The following is a 23,483-nucleotide window of genomic DNA, read 5'->3' as shown; positions in this document are numbered from 1 at the left end:
GCCTGGTTTCATACTCTTACCTGATGACAGAAGAAGAGCCAAGTCCTGTAACACTGTGGTCTTTAATCATGAAGGAGAGAAAGGAAAATGCCCAATATGTGTCAATTTATTCACATTTATTTTCTGGTGTTGTTGTTGTTATTATTTTTTATGTTTTACTTTTTTCTTTTTCATTTTATGCACATAACTGTACTATTCCCTCTTAATTTTCATTTCATGCATCCTGCTGTATTACAATATATACAACTTATTTATTTGACCATCACAACACAACAATAAAAGAACTTCAAGGACAATGCCCAGATATAGTTCTGCTACATGTTTCGGCCACTAGTGGCCATCATCAGGCAAACACACTTCACCAAACGTACACCACTGAACTGCAGTATGCAAAATTTGATACAATGTCTTAAATCATTTAAGATAATTTGCAATAAGAATACAATAAGTAGGTTATTTAAAACCAATAAAAGTCATATATTTTGTTTTTTTATATATGGCTTTTATTGGTTTTAAATAACCTACTTATTGTATATCTGGGCATTGTCCTTGAAGTTCTTTTATTGTTGTGTTGTGACGGTCAAATAAATAAGTTGTATATTCCCTCTTACTTTGCAAGGGTAGTTTGCTGCATCTTGAGTGAACAAAGCTCATATTCAACAAAGAAGGAATTTACTTTCTGCCTCCTATAGGGTGAGGTGGCCCTGCATTAAAGCACTTGACCCTAATCGAAAATTTCTTGATGTCACCTGGATGAAAAATTCTGGTAAAGATATTTTTCTAATTTTATCATATCCTCCAAGAAAATAATAACAATAAAAAAACTTTAATAGACTTAAAGTGGACCAGTGATTGAGATTAGCTCTTTCTAAGTGACCCAACAGAGTAGGTGTCTCCTCCCTCACCTGAAGACAGAAACAGATCCCATTTCTGAAACGTTGTATTCTCTAGTTTTTAGAATAGCAGACAATGGGCAAAGTCCAAAAATTAAGTAATTCTGAGTGTTATACACCATCATCACAACCCTTTAGAACCTACACTGAACCCTTCTACCAAAGGATTCCACTTAAAAATATTGATTTCGGCATATTTCTGTTTTATTGAAGGATGAAGAGGTAGGGGGCGAGTTATGGCGTCCAAGACGTCGGGCCATGTCCTGCTCATCATCCCGTCATTCCAGTCGTTCATTGGTGGGACTTCTATCAGCTGCAAGACCTGCCAGTTTTATAGAATCATATTCTAACAGAAGTCCAACAAATCCTTCCAGTCCTCTTGTATACAGAGCAGCAAGGAGTGAACATATTCTCTCAGGCTCCACTAGGCCTGCCAGCTACATAGATTCACATTCAACTTCAACTGGTCAAGTTAGCCCTCTTTATTGCACAGCTGATGCTAGTGAATGTATGCTGCCTGGTGCTACTGGACCCATCACCCCTGAGGAATTCTGTTGCAATAAAAACAATCCAGTGAGCCCTATGAAATACCTGCCATCAACTCTGAACCATCTGCTTCAACATTCCACTTTCTGTAGTACAAATATTACAGTCATTTCAGAACATCCATCAGAAGTCAGAAATTGCGAGAACATACTAGCATTATCTGTCAATACATCTGAGTCTGGCATTAAATTGAACTCTTTAAGTACTGACAATACAAGGAACATGCTTCAAAACAAATATCTGAAGAATGACAGAAGAACTGTGAACTGCGGAACAGGTGCTGAAACTGAAGATGTGACTACCAGTGGAATAGCTGAAACAGACTTACATGTGTCTTCACAAATTTCTCTGCCACAGATCAGTTCAAATAGCACAACTGTTATCGATACAACTGAGAATCCCACAACTTCTCATAATGCTATTCAGATGTCCACTGTCGATTCTTCAGTAGAGCCTTATATTTTAAATGATTATAAGTCACATTTAAGAGATCCTCTGAGGGATCAGGATAAATCAAGCCACAAGAAGTCAACCTTTGTTACCTACTCACAGTACTCTCCATTAATATCAAGTGAATATGTTGCAGAACATTTAAAAGATTCCACAAACCCCCTACAGCCAAATGATGCACATTCCACATTAACTAAAAATGGTGAAAACAGCAAAGATAATACAGTTATAGAAATACAGGAACAAATATCCTGTTCTGAAAACATTTCTGCTCAACATGTATTTTGTAAGGAATTCAGTGTCACAGCAGTCAAAAGCCCAGAATACTCTAGATCAGCTACCTTGAAGGGACCAGTACAAACTAAGGATGAGAACAGTTCAGTCAGTAATCTTGCACATTCAACTACTTTGACATGCGGTGTACCAGATACAGATTCAGAATATTTGCCTCAACATATAACCATCACAACAGGAAACATCCAAAATCAAGAATCTTACTCATTTGATACCAACTTAGATGAAGCTGTGATTGATTCTAATGCAAGCACAACTAGAAATCAGACATAGAAATAACTACACACCTGCATAAAACAAGTATGCTTCATTGCCAGAGTGATGTTGAAAGTAACTGTTAGCAAGAAGGAAGACATCCCATTCTGATAAAACAACAAATCAACATCAAATGCCATTCTTGGTTCTCAAAACACAGGACATCCAGATAGTACGTAGCAACATGCAAGACTGTGTGCACACATTAAGATTAAGCATATCTTGTAGAGAAAACTGTGAGACTCACCAGAATGTTGTTACTACAGATCATTGTAAGACTGATGAAGATCCTGGTACTGGGTCCTTCTGAGTTGCTTCTGCTTTATCAATGCAGACTGATACCACTGAAAACATGAGTGTTCTGGAACTGAAATACAGTCCATCCACAGTCGGTATTTCAACAGCAACTGCAAAGCTGCCAGTTGCTTACCAGATAATGGAATCACATCATGCAAGTTCAGTACCTACCTGCAATTTCATAAGCATTACTTCCATACCATCAGGAAATTCTGTACATTCTTCCAGTAATTTCTTTCAAGCATAGCTGGAAGTCCAGTACATTCAGAGTACACCAATAACAAAGAGTAAGAGTACACACAGTTGACCCTAAAGAGGGAAACAGCATGTATCTCCAAAATTATGGCAATATGGCCTATACTCACATGGTGTAAAAACCCAAGAGCTGACTCAAAAACACAACAAGATCAGTAAATTATCAGAAGAAAAGAAGAATGGAAATCAGATATACAAATACAAAATTTTTATATACTTGAATTGCAGGCTTCTAGGTTATAATATTGTGTAGTTTGGTGCATGGTTACCAACGTTCTGACAAGTCATTTGGTCCATGTCTAATACTCAAAACAACAAAACGCCTTCTGCAAGGACAATCGGACTTGTATCAAATTAATATGCTCAGTTATAAGATTACTGAAAAACTTTAGGAACACCAAATCTTAATACTCTAATCTGTGATTAGCTAATTTTTAAACTTCTATTTAAATGAATGTATGTATACACATAATACTTAAATATACACATAATTCTTTTGTGTCTATATTTGCCCATTGGTATGTACATCTGAGTTTTACTAATCATAAAACAGTTCTGTCAAGTGTTTAATTAATCTGAGTATGAATTTACTTTATATGGCTGATAACAGTCTTAGCATATACATTTGAATTCTAAATGATTTTTCTGTTCAACATTATGTGCACATTTAATGGAGTAATTACAATAAACAAAGAGAGGTTTTTCTTTGAATTCAACAGTCTTCTAATTATTAACCCTTTTAAACCTGAAATTTATCTAAATTACATTCATACCTTCAGTTCCTACCTCACAGAAGACACAATACATTTCCATTATAAAGATTCATTGCTTTTAATAAAATACATGCTGCTCATTCTGAGAGTTATTAGAAACACATAAATGCATTCTACATGCAATATACAGAACATCCTAATGTTACAGCTTATGTGTATTTACCACTGTGCTTTAAAGGGTTATTATATTAACATGACAGTTATAATGTACTTTAACCAACGATTCTTAGGTACTAAAAGCAATTCTTTTTAGTACATTCTGACAATATGAAATGTTGGAAAGTAAATTATATAAACATTCTTTTTATGTATGGGAGGGTACAGATACAGTATATAAAAATTGTTAGATATGTATCAAAATCATATATCATCTTACATGATAGTTGTTTTCAAGAGTGGTTTTGTAACTTGAAACATTGTTACATATTTGTTTTCACTGCATTTAATTTTACCTAAAAAATAAATAATTCTGTTAAGTTTAAAATTAGTAGATTCAATGAGTTCAGATTAGAGGGGTGGGTGTTAAATGGCCCTTGAATCTGCACTTTAATGCCATTTAAAAATCCTATTATTTTAAGACAAATAATTGTATTGTGCTTTAATCTTCACTGAAGGAGTGAAATTGTGTTAAAGCAAAAATTGTGCATATCAAAATCACTTGAAGCCTGGTGATACCTACAGTCTGTATGGGGATGTGTCAAAGTTTTAAAATTTGAAAATGCCACATGCGAGCCTGGAATGAATTTCCATGACCTTCATCAATGCAGTAATTAAATTTCAGAAAATTACTAGCAGTGGTGATGGTAAAACAATTAGATAATAGAAATGATAATACATATGTTGCAAGACATGCAAAAGAGGAATTTTGCTTGGACAGCTAATGCCACAGATATTGTGCTGTGTTCAAAGCACAGGTTATATTTACGTGGCAAACAACACTTCCACGGTCTTCATAATTAATCTCTTATAATATCTATAATGAGCAAATGCTCCATTCCATTCGGATTGTCTGATATGAGGATGGCTTCCTCTAGCTGTCGATGAATATCTGCATTAAGTTGGGGTGAATTATGATAGATTTCTATCAGTCCATCACCTTCTTTCACCTTTTCACCCTGCATACGTAGAAGTCTTATCCCCACTCTGTGATCAATAGGTTCATCTGCCTTGCTGCGTCCTGCTCCCAATTTCCAAACAGCTTTTGCCACTTTCAATGCGTCCACTTTTGTGATAGTTCCTGAAAACGCATATGAGCACCAAGCTAATATTCAGAACTGAAGTTTGGATCAAATAATGTTCTTTAAGAGTAAATCATTCATGAGCTAATTAAGAGCACTGAAAAAACTGTTCTGAATTTCTCTCTCTCTTTCTCTCTCTCTCTAGCTGTACAGCCCTTTGGACCTCAGCCACTTTTTTTCATTTTCTTTATCCAATACACAGCTGGTAGGACTCATTGGATGTGGGATCAGCCTGTCGCAAGGCCACTACCCACACTGAACAACACAAACACAGAATAAATGCACACAGACATCCATGTCTCAAGTGGGATTTGAGCCCATGACCTTAGTGTTCAAGCAGGCAAAGATAATTTATGCTTTAGATGGCGCAGCCACTGTGATTTTCACTGTTCTGAATCATCACAGTAAATTGTTGGTATAAGTCTTTCACAGTAGACTTCAGCATTGAAACACTACAGCAGTATTTTAAGATTCAAAACTCTGAACTATATCCACTACCTTATATTTGAAGTCAAAATACAAAATTTTGGGAGCTATGTCTGCTCCCTGCTCTTTCTAACAGACCCAAGTGAGTAGCAATATTTCACCTGAGGATAAGAGCAGATCCAGCTACAGAAATGTTGTGTTCTGGTTTTGAATACTGGATGACTGACAAGTCCATAAAGCCAGTCATACTAAGATTCAAACTTCTGATTATCACCCATATATTTAAATTAAATATAGCTAGCAGAGGTTAATCTGTCTGGCATATTACCTGATGAATAAGCTTTGGTGATTGTGATGTGGTCTGGGGGAACAGATGGCAACACACTGCACATATCTCCTTGACACAGAGCTGTTGCAACTTCTTTGGCAACGCCCTGACATATGAGCATCAAGCGAAATTTCTCCAAAGCTTCACCAGAGTTTAAAACATTTAATACTGTTTCCTTGCCTTCCTTTAATGTTTTGGCATGACCTTTCATTTCCAAAACAATTCCTCCTGAAATACATACCATTTACATGAAAGCTTTGTCCTAGAAGGGCATTTTATGGTACCTTATCTGTAGTGTGGATAAAATTCTGTTACACAGCAGTAAAATGGAAATCACATATTCAAATTTATATGAAAGTTGACATTTACAGTTTCTGTTGCTGAAATCTGTTATACAAAAAAATTTGTTCCACAGTGGGCAAAATGGACTTCTGTTTTATGTGTAAACATAATTATTTTAGATGTAACAGTACTGCAATAAATGTTAAATAGGCCAAAAAATTATTCAAGCATAAACTGTAACAACTAGTGAAATTAATATTTTATGAAGGTGCTTCATTCATACAGATAATGTATTTCATACACATGCCATCAAACAAGCTTTGTGAACATAACCATGAAATGCACATGCAGTGCACCCTTCCATTTAAGATTTCTTTGGAGAGCTGTGTATTTGAAAACTAAACTGCGAAAATTTTAAACTGAGGAAAATTTGAAATTTTCACTATAATGACTGTGAGAACTGCTGTCTTCTAGAATGTACACTGATGATGGAAGCAGCAAGCTCCTCCAAAATGTTGGTAAATTTCTACCATACTATCACAAAAGAGTCACCTTAACTGAGGAAATGAAACACTGCATCTGTTGATTTGAAATCTCTGGAACTGAATGTTAATTGAAGTAAAACCTTAAATCAAGAATTAAATGAGTGTTGCACTATATCTATAACATGGACATTTTGATGTAATTTTTTTGATGCATCAACAAAATGAAGTAATCTACACACCAAATTAGAGCCCATACTTACCAAGAGTTGCAACCAGTTCAACCACATCATGAGGTCCCTTCCCCTTTAAGCAATCTATTGCCTCAGCTACCTCAAGGGAATTTCCTACAGCTCGACCAATAGGAGAGTCCATGTTTGTGAGAGCCACACGGGTTTGAACACCTAAGCCAGCCGATACTTTTATCTAGAAATTATTAAATGAACACTTCATATTTTGAAATAAGAATGATGGATTTGAGGTTCTCAAATCAGTTACTTCTAGGATATAGCACCATGTAATTTAGTAGAAGCTCATCAGCATTCTTTCAAAATGTCAGTGAACTTCTGCTGAATTACACAGTGTTACATCCCAAAATATATTACTTTTTAAAGAATAACTCTTGTGCCCAATAGACTGACGAATATGCTGTTTAAGGAACCACCACAGCTATACCAATATAATATTATATTATGGCTTATGTTATACCCTATCTGAATTTGGTTATTTGTGCTAAATTTTACACTGTACAGGGCTACTATAAATGATTCATTCGTTTTTGAAACATTATACTTTCCAAAGCAATACACGTACAAATATGATTATAAATAAAAAGAACCATATACTCACCAAGTTTTCTTCACACTCTATAAATGTTCTATGTGTGCGCCTTGGGTCACATGACACAAGTCCAGGCGGTAGGCGAGCTCGTTCCACACATTTTGTAGCATCATCCTGTCAGTAGTCATCACTGCAGAATCGATGCATTCCCTCAGCTCTACTAGTGTTCTTGGCAGTGGGGGTATGTAAACACAATCCTTAATGTGCCCCCACAGGAAGAAGTCACAAGGCGTTAGATCAAGTGATCTGGGGGGGGGCCAAGTGAACAGAGCTATGTCATCCTCACCAACACGCCCAATTCAGCGTGTCCTTAAATTACCGATACCACCGCAAAATGCTTTGTTTACATGGCGGTTCTTTTCCATACTCTCTTTTGAATGCGCGTTGCAGTGCTATAACAGACGAACATCTCGCATATTCCAACAAACATAAACTCTTTTCTGCCTTTGTCGCCATTTTGTAAAGGCACTGAACTTGTGCTGCAAACTAGTGTACATAATACAAACTTGGTGAGTTTACGGTTCTTTTTATTTATAAATAATATTTATATGCATAATACTTTGGAAAATATAGCGTTTTAAAAACGAATGAATCAGTTATAGTAGCCCTGTATAATAACTTAAAACACAGATGGGATAGCTAAGTCAGTACAATGACAAAGCTATAGGCTAGATGACTGATGAACAGGGGTTTGATTTGTAGTAGAGATATTTTTGTTCTCCAGCACACCATGACGAGTAGTTGGTACCAGGGGCTATATTCCTGTGGGTAAAGTGGCCAGACCATGAAGCTAACTATTCACCTCCATAGATTTTAAGAATGTGTGGGGCTATATCTCCACGCCTCTTGTATAGTTCATGACATGGAGTTTATTTAAGCGCCTTTATTTTATAATAATTCACATTTTAATATTACAATTTCAAATTATCACATAACTTTCACTCACAGAAAAGAGATGTCATAATTTATTAACTAGTTCCCTTGTGTTAAAGTAACCACATATTTTACAGAACTGTCTCAAGCGCATAGCTTTGTGACAAATATTTAATAAAAGTACTGCATACAATAATTTTAAGAAGTAACATTTTGAGTGACAAATTAATGTTTTGGTTGACAGGTTAACTCACAAGCTTTGAAGCTAGAGTTCGAGCTTCATCTTCACTTTTGAAAAATGCTGCCTCCCCTACTTTGACATCCATTACCAGTGTTTTTGTTCCTTCAGCAACTTTCTTAGAAATAATAGAAGCTGAAAATTCAAAATGAAGATGATAAATAGTAAAATACATTAAATATTTACAAAAAAAGTAATTCACAATAACATTCAAATTGAGCTTTCCTGGGTTGTAACACCATGTTACTGTAGCTGGATACAAATGGTTTGGAGTAACATAATGCCTGCATCTTCAGGGTTGAATTATGTAAGTTCAGGAACTGGTTCCTTTATATAGTCACATTACAAGGATGACAGTTATGAGAGCCAAGGTACAAGATCATAACCTATATATTATTTTGGCCTATATGCGATGCAATTTAATATTATCCTTCCATCCTTGATTAGGTCTTCAAAATGGTTTCTTCCCTTCAAATTTTCTAACAAAATCTTTGTGTGCATTTCTCACATCTCCCATGCTCCAAACACACCCTCATCCTTTATATGATCATCCTCATAATATCTGGCAAAGAGAACAAATTATGAAACTGCTCATTATTCTCTTTTTCCCAATATTCATTAGCTTTCAAATTCAGCATTCAGTAGACATATAGGATGCATGACTGGCAAGCCAACACTCTCACATTCACACAGCACATCCATCCCATTCACACGAAAACTTTCTACTTATCTCTACCACATAATCTCTTTACTGCAGAATGGAGTGTGGGTTATCAATTCTTGGGTATTTAGTAATGCTGTTCTAACAGCATAGTTTATATGAGATCTGAGGTTTTCACTGTTGTGAAGATTCATACAGTGGTCTTCCAGCTTATGCTACCATGTTGTCTGGTAAGTGGTTACTAAGTTTTGGAGGAACCTGCTGCCCTCATCTTCAGGGTTGTAGACACCCCTACCCTTAAGATATAGACAACAAGTTCTTCTGTTGACACCAGTAACCACCTACAAGGTTTTATGGTGTTTTAAGCCAGATGACCACAATATATATCTTTATAGCAGAGAACATAAAATTTTATCTGGTTTACTTAAATGCAAAAATGTATATAAAGTTCATGCAGCACAAACTGTCCATTTTGTAGAGCTGTTTAACATAAGAATGAGAGAGAGTGAATATATCTGTGGATTGTATTCATCTTATAATTCTAATAAGCAAAATATATATATAAAGAAACTGACCTACACAGAGTGGTATACTATCCACAGTAGCAGTTACATCTCTGCGTTTATACAGTTCCTTATCAGCAGGAGCCAATGTCGCTGTCGGTCCTGCAATGAAGCAGCCTGCTGTCTCCAACGCAGATTGCATCTCTTTTTCTAATAACTGCACACAGAACCCTAAAAAATATATATTGGTCTCCCTTTGTAACCAGAAATGTAAACAAAATATCATTAAAAGCTGTAGATTAAGTCCAAACATTCGTTCATGAATCCATAAAAGATTTAGTGACTCCATATGGATGGGCATAGACAGAAATATATACCTGAAGTCTTGGGGTGGAGTGAAGCTGAGTCACTTTTTACATGGGACACAAGCAGCCCACTATATGAGCCCCACATAGTAGTATAAGGTAGCTTACACTTTGACATTATTGTTGTTGTTGTTGTTGTTGTTGTTGTCATTGTTTTTTTTCTCTCCTGAGAAGTAGTGGGTCTGGAACAGGGTCCACTCAGCCTCATGATGATAATTGAGGAGCTGTTTCAAGGAAACAGCGTCTTTGGTCTAGAAAACCGAAATTAACGGCCATGGGGATTCGTTGCACTGACCACGCAACACCCTCTATCTGCAAAAGTTGGCACTAATTTTGCCGGCAAGCGGCGGTTGCTCAGTCAGTATAGTTCACTTGTGGACTAAAATCATGGATTTTTTGTTTGTGTTGTTGTTGTTGTTGTTGTTGTTGTTGTGGTGGTGGTGGTGGTGGTGGTGGTGGTGGTGGTGGTGGTGCTGGTGGTGGTGGCATCAGGGCTGAAGGCCAGAACAGTGGACTCAGAAGAGAGGGCAGCTTCTAGGTCGCAGATGATAAACATGCTCCTACATCAACAAACAAGTAAGCCATTGCTAGAAAATGTGATGTCTTCTGTACGGTCCATGCTAAGGCTATGTATAGCAAGGCCCATCAGGAAAAGTATGTTGGTACCTGGCAGGGAGGCTGGTTTGAATACCTCCAATGTAGCCTTGCAAGTCACAGAAGGCGATGGAAAGAGAAATCAGGGCCACCCTGTTACTGGGGGATATAAATGCAGGAGCCTGATCCTCCAGCTTGAGGGAGTCTTAAATCTGAGATGGTTAATCATCTAGGGTCCTGTGGGACTCAGACCCGATAATTACTGTGCTGGCAAGGGGTAGCAGCAATTGTAAATGACAGACCTGACCTCTCATCAAAGAGAGCACCCCACAGCAACAAACCTGCAACTGTCTGACAGTGACAAAAATCTGGGCTTCGGCCCAAGATGGGGGCTTGACACCAAGATAGACTGGCCGCCTGACCTTCGGTTATAACATAACTTTGACTTTGACTTGAAAGTCAGTCAGTCATGGTTAGGAATATGGAGCAATGAATTAGGTACGAGACTGTTGCCAGCCAGTAATGATGTGAACAGAAGAGGGCACTGTTGGGATCAGCTGTCAAACAATGGCTGATTAAGACATAGCAAACTAAGAAGACTTACCATGTGCTTTAGTAAGAAGTAGAGTGCATGAGTTAGTGAGAGCATTATAATTACTTGTAGCTGCAAGTTATAACAGTTCAATAGATGCAATTAAAATTACAAACTCCAAGTCTAGCCACTGACACTAGTTTACATATTCAACTAATATTTACATATTACTTGTATTTCTTTTTATATATTTACTATGAGCTCTGCTCACACAAAGTCCAAACATAACATCCAATACTGACAAAATGCAAGTTCCAGCAGCTCTTCTAAACAAGCACTTTTCATGAAAAAAATGACAGTTGACAACAGAGAGACTCTTGTCAGCAGATCTACCCACTGGCAGAATTAATATTATCTGCAACCAGCACGTGCTGCACTCTGTCGATGCAGTGTATTACAGTAACCTCACACAGCACCATAATGATCTTATTATGCAGACAGACATGTTACAACAGTACCTGGAATGCTTTCCAGCTTGTCCAATGTACCTCCTGTGTGTTCCAAGCCTCGACCTGATATCATTGGCACCTTGAAACCACAGGCTGCCAAAGCAGGTGCTAGAACCAAACTTATCTTGTCTCCACAGCCACCTGTACTGTGTTTATCCACCAGCAAGTCTTTCCACTCAGGGTTCCAGCTAAGCTGATCACCTAAAAAACACAGTTTAACATCTGAACTCTTTCCAAGATAGGCATAGTGTGAACTATTATCTCTTAATCCATTAATAACAGTCACTGGATACTACTTCCAACCACTTTCATGTTATAAATTAGATATCTCATGAATGCCACCTATTTTTGCTCCAAATAGCCTGATAACTCTGACATATTTCAATATAAGTAACAAAATGACTTTCAGCCTTTCTTTAAAATAACATTTTATTGAAATACATTATATGTAAGCTATCACAGATAATTAAAAAATAAAATATAGCGTTTTAAAAACATAAAGACTAGTTCCAAGCATAATTCATAAAGACTACTTTCCTACTGCATAATTTCTAGTCCAGTAGTTAGTTAGTTAGTTATTTAGAGAGGGTGGGTTCCCCATGCACCGCGACCAGTTTGATTTATTGTGCTTCCCTCTATGATATTCTACCAGTCTCTATACCCTACCGATAAATGGTGCATACCATCAGTCCCGCCGAGCAAGCGAGTTCGGCCACTTGCTTAGCGGTGTCTATAATGCTTCCCCCATCTATCAGAGGCCTTAGAGACTATTGTTGGGTGGGAAACATCCTGGAATTTGGCTCAGTGATCCCCTTTGGGGATATGAGGTTCCTTTACGTGCCGTAAAGTTACGACACGGGACACACAGCTTAAAGTCCCTCCCGGAGGACTTGTTCCCTGAATTTTTTCGCCCTTAAAAATTTGACGACCTCCGCCGGGTATTTGAACCCGCGTACTACGAGTCATGAGGTGGGAACGTTACCTCTAGACTACGGAGGCCGCTTTTAGTCCAGTAGGTCTACTACTATATCATTGTAGCAGCAGCAGCAGCAGCAGCAGTAACAAAAAAAAAACTTATCATCATCATCATCATCATCATCATCATCACCACCATCATGTTCATCTTCATCATCAACTGACTTGATTTTATTTCTGCAAAGAACTCTTTGCTTGTAGATTCTGTCCATGTAAAATTTGTTGGATAATCCCAAAGTTTCCACCATCACCATGTTTATAACTGCTTTATTACAAGCCATGAATGTATAATGGGTGAGCCTTCTTGGCCCTTGCACCGCAACCACAGTGATCAATTGTGCCTTATTACAAGCCATATATCACACATAACATGTAGGCATCTCTATGAACTGTCTCCATACAAAATTTCACATGTCTAACTCCAGTCATTCGTTAGTTACTTTGGACAAACCAAAGGCTAATGAAAACATTTGCACAGCTGCCATGTTATTTTACATTCAACAAAGCAATTATCTTAATAGTATATATACCAAAGTCTTAACATATATTGCTTATTCAGTCAGTTGGCCTATATGGTTTTGTCTTCCAATTTCAGCAAATATCACAACCTAACAATCAATCAAAAAAGAAAAAAAGAAAAAACAACACAGCGGCCCATAAACACATACAGGACAACATTAAAGAACCCTCTTCTTGAGAATGACAAGGTGGCACACATTCGGCCCCCGTCAAAAGAAACAGTAAGAGGGACGACACAAACCAGCTTGGTTTATGAATTCCAATAGAATCTTAACAAACCAACTATAAATATTTTAAAGTATTGGAAAAGCTGCTGTAGTTGTAAAGACTTAAGATTTTACAGCCAATTGTAAATTATTTATATTGTATGTATATATTTTAACTTTTAGAACATGCACTGTAATAGTGGCTTCTAACTGTATTGATGTAAATGTGTCCTTCAGAAGATGGTCTCTGAAGACCGAAACATGTAAGGACATGAATAATTTAAATAAGAAAATCTTAACCAGTCACAATGAATGGAACTGTTTAACTTTTTCATAATATTAGTGTGACAGACCAGAATGAAACAAATCTAACAATCAATAACTGAATGTAATTTAATGTTTGTTTATTACAGGGAAAGAGTTCATTGCAGTTTTAATTATTTTATTTATAATTCTGTCTGCCAAACATGCCTGTTATTACACTGTATACTTTCAGAATTTTGTTTCTTCAGGATTTGGAGGCCCCTCAGCCTGTGAGGTCTTACGCTGTAATTTATTTAGCTTATATCCAGCAATGACTGATTAGTGACAAAAAGGTTAAATTAAAATAATATTAATATGTCTGTTGATCACCTGAGTGAACCATTGCTGTGGTGAGGCTCACTGTTTCTTGATCTGTAAGGCCTTTCAGATACATGGCCATTAACATGGCACCTGTAATAAAATAGAGACACCTTACATATGCTTCCTTACCAGCATACTAATTTAAACAACACTAAAGTCGTTTTGCATGGTTGTGAAATTTAATCTGTTACCCTAAAGGAATAACACTGATTCAGGGTGAAGAGAGTGCTGATGAGAGCATTTTGATCTAATGCAGGGAAGTAACAGGAAGATGGAGAAACCTGCATAATGATGAGCTTCAAAATGTATTGTACTTTTCACCAGGATAAGCAAATCATGAAGGACTGGATGAGTGGGTTATAAAGCATGCGTGGGAGAACCAGGAATGGCACAGATGGGAGGATAATGCTAAAATTGAACTTGAGAAAATAGGGTACACCAATGTGGGCTAGATTAATCTGACTCAGAATAAGGACATGAGGCAAGAACTTGCAAGCACAGCAATGAATCTGTTCCATAAAAGACCGGTTTAGGAATTATTGTCTTCTTAGGGCTGTGTTCCACCAAGTTAATTAGCTAAAAAATTATTTATTTGGTGCAGTTTAGGATTAGAACCCTCACAGTTCTGCATGTTACTCATCCTACCAGTAGTTTAATTTATCATACATCAGCATATCAGTTTCATCCATTGTGGTTTCTGTAGCAAATGTCTTGGTCTCAGACATATATTTTAATGGCTAAAATGGTGATTCTCCTTCAGCATTGTAATGTGATGTGAGCACTGAAAATTTCATAATCTTCCCACAGTGTATACTGTATTTCAGAAGAGTGAAGTACAGTGGTTTATATATGACATTTTAGATTCTCATGGTGGTGACTGTGAAGAGTACTATCTTCTTGGATGTGATAATGTAATCTGATCTTTAATTATTTGTATGACCAGTTATTAATGTATTTCGTTTCAAAAGATGATTATATGTCTGTGTTTTACAATTTCCTTTTCAAATACTGGTAAGGATACAAACAAATGTATATGAACAGTAAAGTAAGTAAGGCGGTAATAACGTTTTATTATATCTGCTTCTATAATTTGAAAATCATGAAAATTTCATTGGAAATACAATTGAATTTAAAGTGAATACTCTGTTCCATCCTTCATACTGATAGCCATTAACAGATATCTTACCAATCTGACAATCCTGTGCCATGCCAGTCACCACACTCTGGATGAACAAATGTATCTCTTCTGACGTAAGCTGATCACCGTTCTTTTTCTTCTGAAGCAATTCAGGGATACTTATATCACGAGACATGCCTGCATTTAGTTATGAGATTCTACCAAAACCTGTAAAGTAAGAACAATTAGGATTTCAGGTTCTCAGAGTGATGAGAGTGATGACTGTGAAGAGTTCTATTTCTGGTATATAATATCATGTAGTTCACTGAAAGTCAACCAACGTTTTGGAGTAACATGATGACTCAATCTTCAAGGCTGATAAAAAAAAAAAAGGCCAAGCAAGAAATCAGTATGAAGCAGGGAACAAGCTTCATGCTGGTTTCTTGCTTGGCTTACTCTTAAACCCTGTAGATGAGGGTGATATATTTCTCCAAAATGACAGTTGACTTTGACCAGACTACATGGCCTTATAGAATCAGTGGGTTTTTAGACTTTTTCCAGCATCCAGTATTCTATAAAATAGAAAACATAATGTTTTGGAAACTGGATTTGTTTCTGTCCTCAGGTGAGAGGGGAAGACTCAGTTGGAACCCTTAGAAAGAGCTAATCTCAACCACCAGACAACCCCTGTCAGATTTACAGAGCTATTTATTCACCTGAGACCAGGGTAATTTGTTGGGAGATAACAAGAAAATATACAATAAAAATTGTGATTAGGGCATGCACATGTGTGGAACTAAGAGAGAAAAGGAGGTAGAAATTAGTGCCAACAAAATCAAGTGCATGAGCATCAATGCAAAGAATTTCGGGGGGGGGAGGGAATTTGTGAAGACGTAGTATCTGCCATTAGCGCCATCTGTGGAGTAAAACCTGAACACACAAGACTGAAACTTATGGAAACCCTGGAAAAATCTGTCACATTATATGGATCTTCTCTCTGAGTTAGAAACCTCATTGCTGATGAGGGAGATCCAGATAAGAGAAATGTCTAAAATGGGTTTGGGTTTTACTCGACAGATGGTGCTAGTTGTAGATACTACATGTCTTCACATCCCCCCCCCCCATTTCTTTGCATTGGTGCTCATGCACTTGATTTTATGCTCTATCACAATTTGTATTATATATTTTCTTGTTATCTCTCACCAAATTAGCCTGGTCTCAGGTAATTAAATAGCTCTGTACAATTGAAATTTACCTATTGTGTCCAACCACCAAGTCCTGAAGATGGGAACAGTGAAAAACCAAACAACTGCTGTATTAAAGATACTGCAACTGAAAGGTAAAGCACACTCTAGATTATTTTGAGGATGATAGTACTGTCAATTTCAATAGCAGATATGGTTGTAATTCCTTTTGTAACAGTAAACTAAAGCAAACACGATAAAGAGTTATCTGTAAGTGAGATATCAGAAACTTTTCAACTTCACCGTCTTTGCTTACTTAACATAGTCCTTGACTCAATTGTACTCTGTGCACTTTAGCCTCATTTATGACAGATGTACATTTTTCTCTACTATTCGATTTTGCCTTCATTTCTTCATATTGAGCTCAGAAATAATTCTCTACATTGTCTAGTCATCTCAATCTGGGCCTTCCCACTTTCCTTCAGCTTTCTGACTTCCTATTAAAAATGTTGTTGGCCACCTTTGTTTGATCCTTTCTAATCACAAGCCGGAACCTGTCCAATCTAGTTCTTTAAATATCTGGTAATAGGTTGGGGGGGATTAAATATTTCCCTTTGCTTTTGTTAGTCCTGATTCACCAAACCCCTTGCCCAGTTACAGGTCCATTTGTCTTCCTCAAAAATGTTCCTATCCAGCATATTTTAGATAATCTTACTTCAATAAATAGTCCAGTTCAAATTTGTGTTCATCTGTGACTCAAAAATAAATTTGCACACATTTCTGCCAGCATAAAATATGATAATATGGGGTATTTTGAACATTTTGAACACTGCTGGATGCCCTGTTTCAAAATCATTTTCCTGCATAGTCCTAAAAAATTAATAATTTTGCCAAAATTTTAAATTATATTTAGGTATCATACACAGCTTGATGAAAGTGAAACTCAAAACGCATTCAAAATTTCGAAAATCAGCCATTGGTTCTGTCAAACCTGTCTATATGTTATAGGGACTAAGCTACTTGACTGGTTTGGGCCAAAATTCCTATTAGGGACCTATACCAGATGTCATACAAGTACAATTCTGGTTTTGATGAGTATTGTCTCTCAGAATGTGACTCTATGTAGTCTGGTAGAAGTTTGCTGACTCTTTGACCCTGAAGAGACTGGAGCCAGTACTTTCGTCCAACACATTCCTAAGCTTCTACTGGGCTACAAGACACCATGTGCCAAAACACAGCAACCGCTATGAGAACGCACCTCACAATTTTGATTATAAGTTTTCTAGGGTCATGTTATGGAGTCACTTTACTTACACAACTCACTCTAGGCACAGGATCTTCTTGAGCAGTTCCAACTTCTTCAGCTGGTCAAGAAATACCACACAGAATCTAGATGATAGGACACTGTTATCAAAAAAGCCTATGGTTAGTCCTCTAACTGTCCTCTTTCCTTGAGGTTTTCTAACTAGAAATTTTGTGATTTATGTAATTTTCCACATATGGACTTCACATTACATCAGTCTCATGCATCCTGATTTAATCAACCCAACAAAGCTTGGAAGTTGTGGAACTCCTTGTCATGTAAGTTTATGTAGACTTTTGTTAACTCTTTTTTTCATAAGTTCAAATACCTTATTGAAAAACTGAGAACTTTGCCATCATCGTCGTTGTCGTCATCATCATCAAAGTTTGCACCTTCTGACCCATTCCATCCTACCAGGGCACCTTTGAAGATCCAAAGGATCTTTTCTCTAGGTGTACAGCCCACTATCTATTTTTAAATGCATTCAGGTTCCAGTCCTTCAACATATTGTATAAAATTAAATTTATTATTCTGAATTGTATTATTTAAATTGAACATATTTAGTTTGTTTCTAATCACTGTTTTCTAAGTTGATCCTTCAATGTGTATCCCACCACATCCCTACAAAATTTTACTTCTGCTGATTCTGCCTTTTTTCTTCTGACTTTTCAACAGTGTCCACATTTCAGAGCTGCATGTTACTGTTTGGGCAGACACAGACTTATAAAATTTGATCTTGGTCTCCTTCCTTGCATGTTCAGTCAATATTTCACATACTATTCAACATACAAGGTCTGACAATAAAGTTCGCGAACTCGGCACCATGTGCTTGCTGTGCCACCAGCGGACAGAAACCTCAGTATGGTCAACCAAGTTTACTATTTGGAAGTACTGAAAAGACTGCATAAAAAGTTAGATGGAAACGACCTAAACTTTTTGCCAGCAGCTCATGGATCTTGCATCACGACAATGCACCTGCTCACGCGGCACTGTCTGTGAGGGAGTTTTTAGCTAGTAAACAAATAACTGTGCCGGGACACACTACCTATTCACCAGATCTAGCCCCCAGTGACTTTTTCCTGTTCCAAAAGATAAAAAAAATATTGAAAGGAAGGTGTTTTGATGACACTGATGACATCAGGAGTAATATGATGGCAGCTCTGAAGGCCATTCCACAAAGCCAGTTCCAAAATTGTTTGAATGGTAGACTAGGCGCTGACATTGGTACATAGCTTCCCAAGGGGAGTACTTTGAAGGTGACCACAGTATTCAGCAACGAGGTATGTATCACTTTTACCATGATGAGTTTGTGAACTTTATTGTCAGACCATGTATGTAGTTGGAAATTAGTTAGCTTCCTTTCCAAATCTTTATTCTAAAAAAATTAAAATAGTGTACCTATGTAACTGAAATGGTTCACTTACTCATATGTAACAACTTATTATCTTAAGCACTGTTTTCCTTTTCCTTGTCTTGCACAACATTCTCTTTTATGAACATATTTCAAATCTACTTATCATAAAGCAAATATAAGTAATGCAATATCTTAAACAAACATTTCATATCACAATTCTACTTACCTTACACATTAAGCATGCCAAGTTAACAGTCCACACTCAGCAAACATTCTGCAAAAGCACTTTGTTGTGCATCTTACAGTACAACAAAATAATTAATGCCTCTAAGAGGACAGTCCAGAAAATCTAAACTCCTATGTACCCTTGCAAACAACAATTCCTTCTGAGATCTGAGATTTTTCTAACAGCACATATTCTACCTATGGTCTTGTAAGATATCATGCCATGCAGTTTGATAGTCAGGCTCCTCTGAAATCCTGATACATATCTATTAAACCACATGGTGTCACACACCAGGAGGCCACAATCTGAAATATCTGCACCAGTGTTAGCTGTGTCAAGAACAAATGTTATGAGTCTGTAAAGTGTGATATTTGTACTGGCCACCATCTCTGTAAAAAATTGTGTATATGCAATAATAAGCATCAGGATCAATGATGTATTACAAATTCAAGAGAATACACTTGGAAAATTTGTCTACTCCAAACTGGAGTACACATTTATATACATATTTATTAATAAACTGTACGTAATGATAAAAGTTTAAATTAAGCATNCTAATTTTCTGACTATCCTTTGGTTCTCAAATTACAATTTAGGATAGAAAATGACATTTTAAATTGATCAGCCATGATCTAGCCTGTCATTTCTTTTACACCCTCACTGACTTATATCAGAAGAGTTGACATAGTTAAGTTAGTATAGTGACAGGCTATAGGCTGATGGCCAAGGAATCGGATTAAATTTCTGGTAGTGTCAGAGACTTTTCTCCATGACATATAACACCAGCTTTAGTGTTCACACAGCTTCCTAGCCAATAGATACTGGGAGCTCTCTCCCTGGGAATAAAGCAGCTGGGGCAAGAAGCTGATCACTCATTGCCATCCAGATCTGAGGTTAAGAATATATGTGGATCTATACCTCCACTTTCCCACATAACTTCATGGCATGTTGCTTAGTTACTTGAACATAGAGACCATTTGCCTTTTACTGACTTATTTTATACCAGTTGGTGTTAATATCAGACTCATTAGCTATTAACAATTGTTCAGTTTACCTGTCATGCTGTTCCCTCATGCTCATTTTTTATATCTCATGTAAGTAACAACACTTTGTCTCTGGCCTTGGGCATTTCTTCTTTTACAGTTGTAAATCCACTGACACAACCTTATCATCCCTCTTGGATCTGTTTCAAAATTCCTGTTTCCCTTGTATCCATCTTCATCCAATCACATTATTTGCTTTCTGTTTTCTCACTGGGTTAGCTTTAGCTTATTCACACATTTAAAGCTGTCATTGGTGTTCTGCCATTGTCCAACTGCATACTAAATAGCTTGATTTGAGGTCCGTACAGCAGTGGCTACAAAAAGTACTGTCTTCTGGGATGTGACACCATGCAGTCTGGTAAAAGTTCACCAATGTTTTTGAGGAACATACTGCTTTCATCTTCACGGTTTAATAAAAAGGCAAGTATCTAACACAAAGCAGGCAGCATTGCTTGACTTACTATTCACACCTGAAGATGGATGCAATAAGTTCGTTTGTGGCACTTTGCATTTTTGCCAGATTACATGGTTTTATTTCTCCAAAGACAGTGTTATAGATGCTGGGAATTTCATACCATTAGACAGGATATTAATTTTCTGAAATATATTTGACATGAAAGATACTTTGGGGGTTGGCTCTACTCCCATCTTGCAACTGGTTGTCAGTTGTCATTATATTAGCAGTTCTATGATTTCTATATTTTAAGATTACCAGCAACAGTCACCTGTAACCTTTAGAATACTCAGATAGTACAATAATCACTGAAGTGACATGGTCCTCTATCCTGATCATCAATAATTAAAAATTCATGAAAATATGTCAATATAATAACACTCAAATACCTGAAGGCTGAAAACAGTGACTATATTTAATAAAATTCAATTATCCATTGCACATGAATACAGAATGAACCAAATACAGTGGGTTAACATACTCATACCAGGGGATCTAAGAACCCTGTAATGTTGTACTAAAGCACCCTGTTGCATTAATATTAAAGTTGTGTGTGTGTGTGTAATCACCATTGAATGTTTATTTTTGTTCCACATATGTATTATCTTATTACGACATGTTTGGTCATTACATGTGAATCCTGCACTGAGTTTGGTGCAATAGAATTTTAATGAATACGTTATACCGGACTTTTAAGCAACTTTTAATTAACTATAGGAACAGAAGAATTAAAAAAAATATGCTCAAAATTAGCATCAAGTAAGGATGTGTGACAGAATAGAGCACAGAGTGAAACAATTTTGATGGGACTCACACATACCTGTTGATGGCTGAAATATATCATAGTAAGATAAGATGTACATCAGACAGAAGGTAAATGTTGCATTTAAGATGGTAACATAGGTACTAAACAGTAAGAACCCCGTGTCTTCTGCATTGTAAGTTTCCAGCATGATCTTCTAAAGGTCTGTAACAGTGTGAAGTCATTTAAATATTATGTTCAACAGAGGACCTGACTGAGTCCATTTTACATTCTGTATGGGTTAATACAGGGTCTTAGTTACAGTGCAGCACCCTCCCTCAAAGTATATAGCTGCAACCATTACCTTACTTCTTGTTGTCAGACTCTTCCTGTGCAATCCAGAAGTCAGAAAACATTACCTGTACTGAAAATAAAATTTGCCACAAAGAACAGACTTTGGTATATTTCGCAGTATCCAAACCTTGACTGAGCTTACATGCCAGATTGAATCACTGCTCATGCCTTTCTTACATACCTACACATAAGAAGACATAAAGACTTACACAAGTACAGCACTGTTCAGCAGCAATTGAAACATTCATAAACCAAATATTATGAAAGGTACACAACATCCTGTCAGAAAATCCAATAGAAACAACGCACTCTGGACAAGCAGACATTGACTGAAATTAGGATGGCATGGCTCTTAGGAAAGTATTATGACAAGGAGCTGAACTTCTGTAGTTTAGTATACAATAGTGGTTTCTCCACAATAATGATATTTTGTGACCTAGTTGATAACAGTTAACAATTATCATGATAATATGTATGCTCATAAAACTCAACAGGCTAAAAGCTGGTCAACCAAGGAACTGGAGTTCAGTTTTTGACAGGGGTAAGAAATATTTATCTTTTCCACAGCATCCAAATCAGTTCTAGCCCTCAATGAGCCTCTTTCCCAGTTGGGTACCAGGGGCTCATTTCCAACGGATAAAGCACCTGGAGCGTAAACTGACCACTCTCCTCCATCTAATGGTGAGATTATGAATGCGTGGACCTGCACCTCCACTCTCCCATATGACTTTATGGAATGGTGCTTAATTAAACACATAAACTTCTATTTATTTATAACATATCAGTTGAGCAATAATAAAATTCAATTCACATCAAATTAGATCTAGAATTTTTAAAAACTAACTACATGTTACAGAGACCTCCTCTAAAAGCTAATAGTCACATAGCTGCTCAATAAATTCCCTGCCTCTTATGGCACCGAAAATAACACTGGTGTCCACAAGAGCTGTATACTACTGCTCTGTCTACTGCCAATGGCATGTGTGGACTCTACAATAATATTCCAATATTGCAGAAATCTCGATACAGAGAAATTCCTATTTAATATGTCTCTGAGGAACAACAAACAGAAGAGAATCTTAAAAAGTGAGGAAATTTTGCACCAAGATAATTAAAATTGTATAAAAAAATTAATATTAAATCTTAAATCAAGGTATACTACACACAGATTTGATAGTTCTTGCAACCAAAATCCTTCTAATAATAATTAATAGCATAAATGTAAGGTAAAGCTATCCCTGTAACAGGCCATGAAGGCCCACAGGGTTGTGAGATGTCAAAGCTACCACATTTTGTTTAGACAATCGGCTCACAGATGGCAGTAAGGTTGTCAGCCTCATGCGCCAGCCGCACTTTACCCCCCCCAGAAGATACCTGGTACTCATTTCTGTTAGAGGCTGAGTTGACCACAGGGCCATAGTGCAGTTGGAAGGATTAGGTAAATTGAAAAAAATCCACCTCTTTAGAACTCGAACCTGCGACCTTCCGGCTTGTAGCAAAGTGCCTCAACCAACTACGCTACCACATGCACCCAACAGCATACTTTCAAAATTCTTTGCAGCTATTTCCTATTACAAACTTACTCTCATATGTTGGATTTGATGTTCTAATGGCAGTGACTAAGAAGTGTACAGTCTTCTGGGTTGTAAACTTACATAACTAGGCTTAAATTGTTGCCTGTTTCTGCTGATTTCTTGCTTGGCATACACTTTAACCCTGAGGATCTAACCCATATGTTCCTCTGAAAC

General features: G+C 36.9%; 2 protein-coding genes across 7 annotated transcripts in view; one reads left to right on the top strand and one right to left on the bottom strand.

Moving 5' to 3' along the window:
* LOC111861300 overlaps positions 1 to 3,884 on the top strand; it is a 67,476-nt gene extending 63,592 nt beyond the window's left edge. For both annotated transcript variants that reach the window (XM_023845742.1, XM_023845741.2), the window contains exon 10: positions 1,107 to 3,884. In XM_023845742.1, the coding sequence (XP_023701510.1) occupies positions 1,107 to 2,456 (1,350 nt within the window). In that variant the 3' untranslated portion in view covers positions 2,457 to 3,884. The remainder of the gene's footprint in view (positions 1 to 1,106) is intronic.
* On the bottom strand, positions 3,463 to 22,994 carry LOC111861302 (thymidine phosphorylase). Of its 5 annotated transcripts, XM_023845747.2 has the most exons (10): positions 17,891 to 18,650; positions 17,574 to 17,663; positions 15,145 to 15,303; positions 13,968 to 14,048; positions 11,644 to 11,835; positions 9,707 to 9,865; positions 8,487 to 8,605; positions 6,783 to 6,945; positions 5,756 to 5,983; positions 3,463 to 5,000 (listed from the first exon to the last, which is right to left on the bottom strand). In XM_023845747.2, exons 3-10 carry the CDS (start codon positions 15,269 to 15,271, stop codon positions 4,720 to 4,722), a joined length of 1,350 nt encoding a protein of 449 aa, XP_023701515.1. In that variant the 5' UTR covers positions 15,272 to 15,303; positions 17,574 to 17,663; positions 17,891 to 18,650; the 3' UTR covers positions 3,463 to 4,719. The 5 variants fall into 5 exon arrangements, with proteins under 5 accessions (XP_023701515.1, XP_033606158.1, XP_033606157.1 ...); XM_033750267.1 differs by lacking the exons at positions 17,574 to 17,663; positions 17,891 to 18,650 and adding an exon at positions 21,460 to 22,994; XM_033750266.1 differs by lacking the exon at positions 17,574 to 17,663.
* Positions 22,995 to 23,483: the final 489 nt, after the last annotated feature.

The sequence above is a fragment of the Cryptotermes secundus genome, unplaced genomic scaffold (assembly GCF_002891405.2).
Source record: "Cryptotermes secundus unplaced genomic scaffold, Csec_1.0 scaffold158, whole genome shotgun sequence".
Classification (NCBI taxonomy): Eukaryota; Metazoa; Arthropoda; class Insecta; order Blattodea; family Kalotermitidae; genus Cryptotermes; species Cryptotermes secundus.
This window is presented reverse-complemented; position numbering and strand designations above follow the sequence as displayed.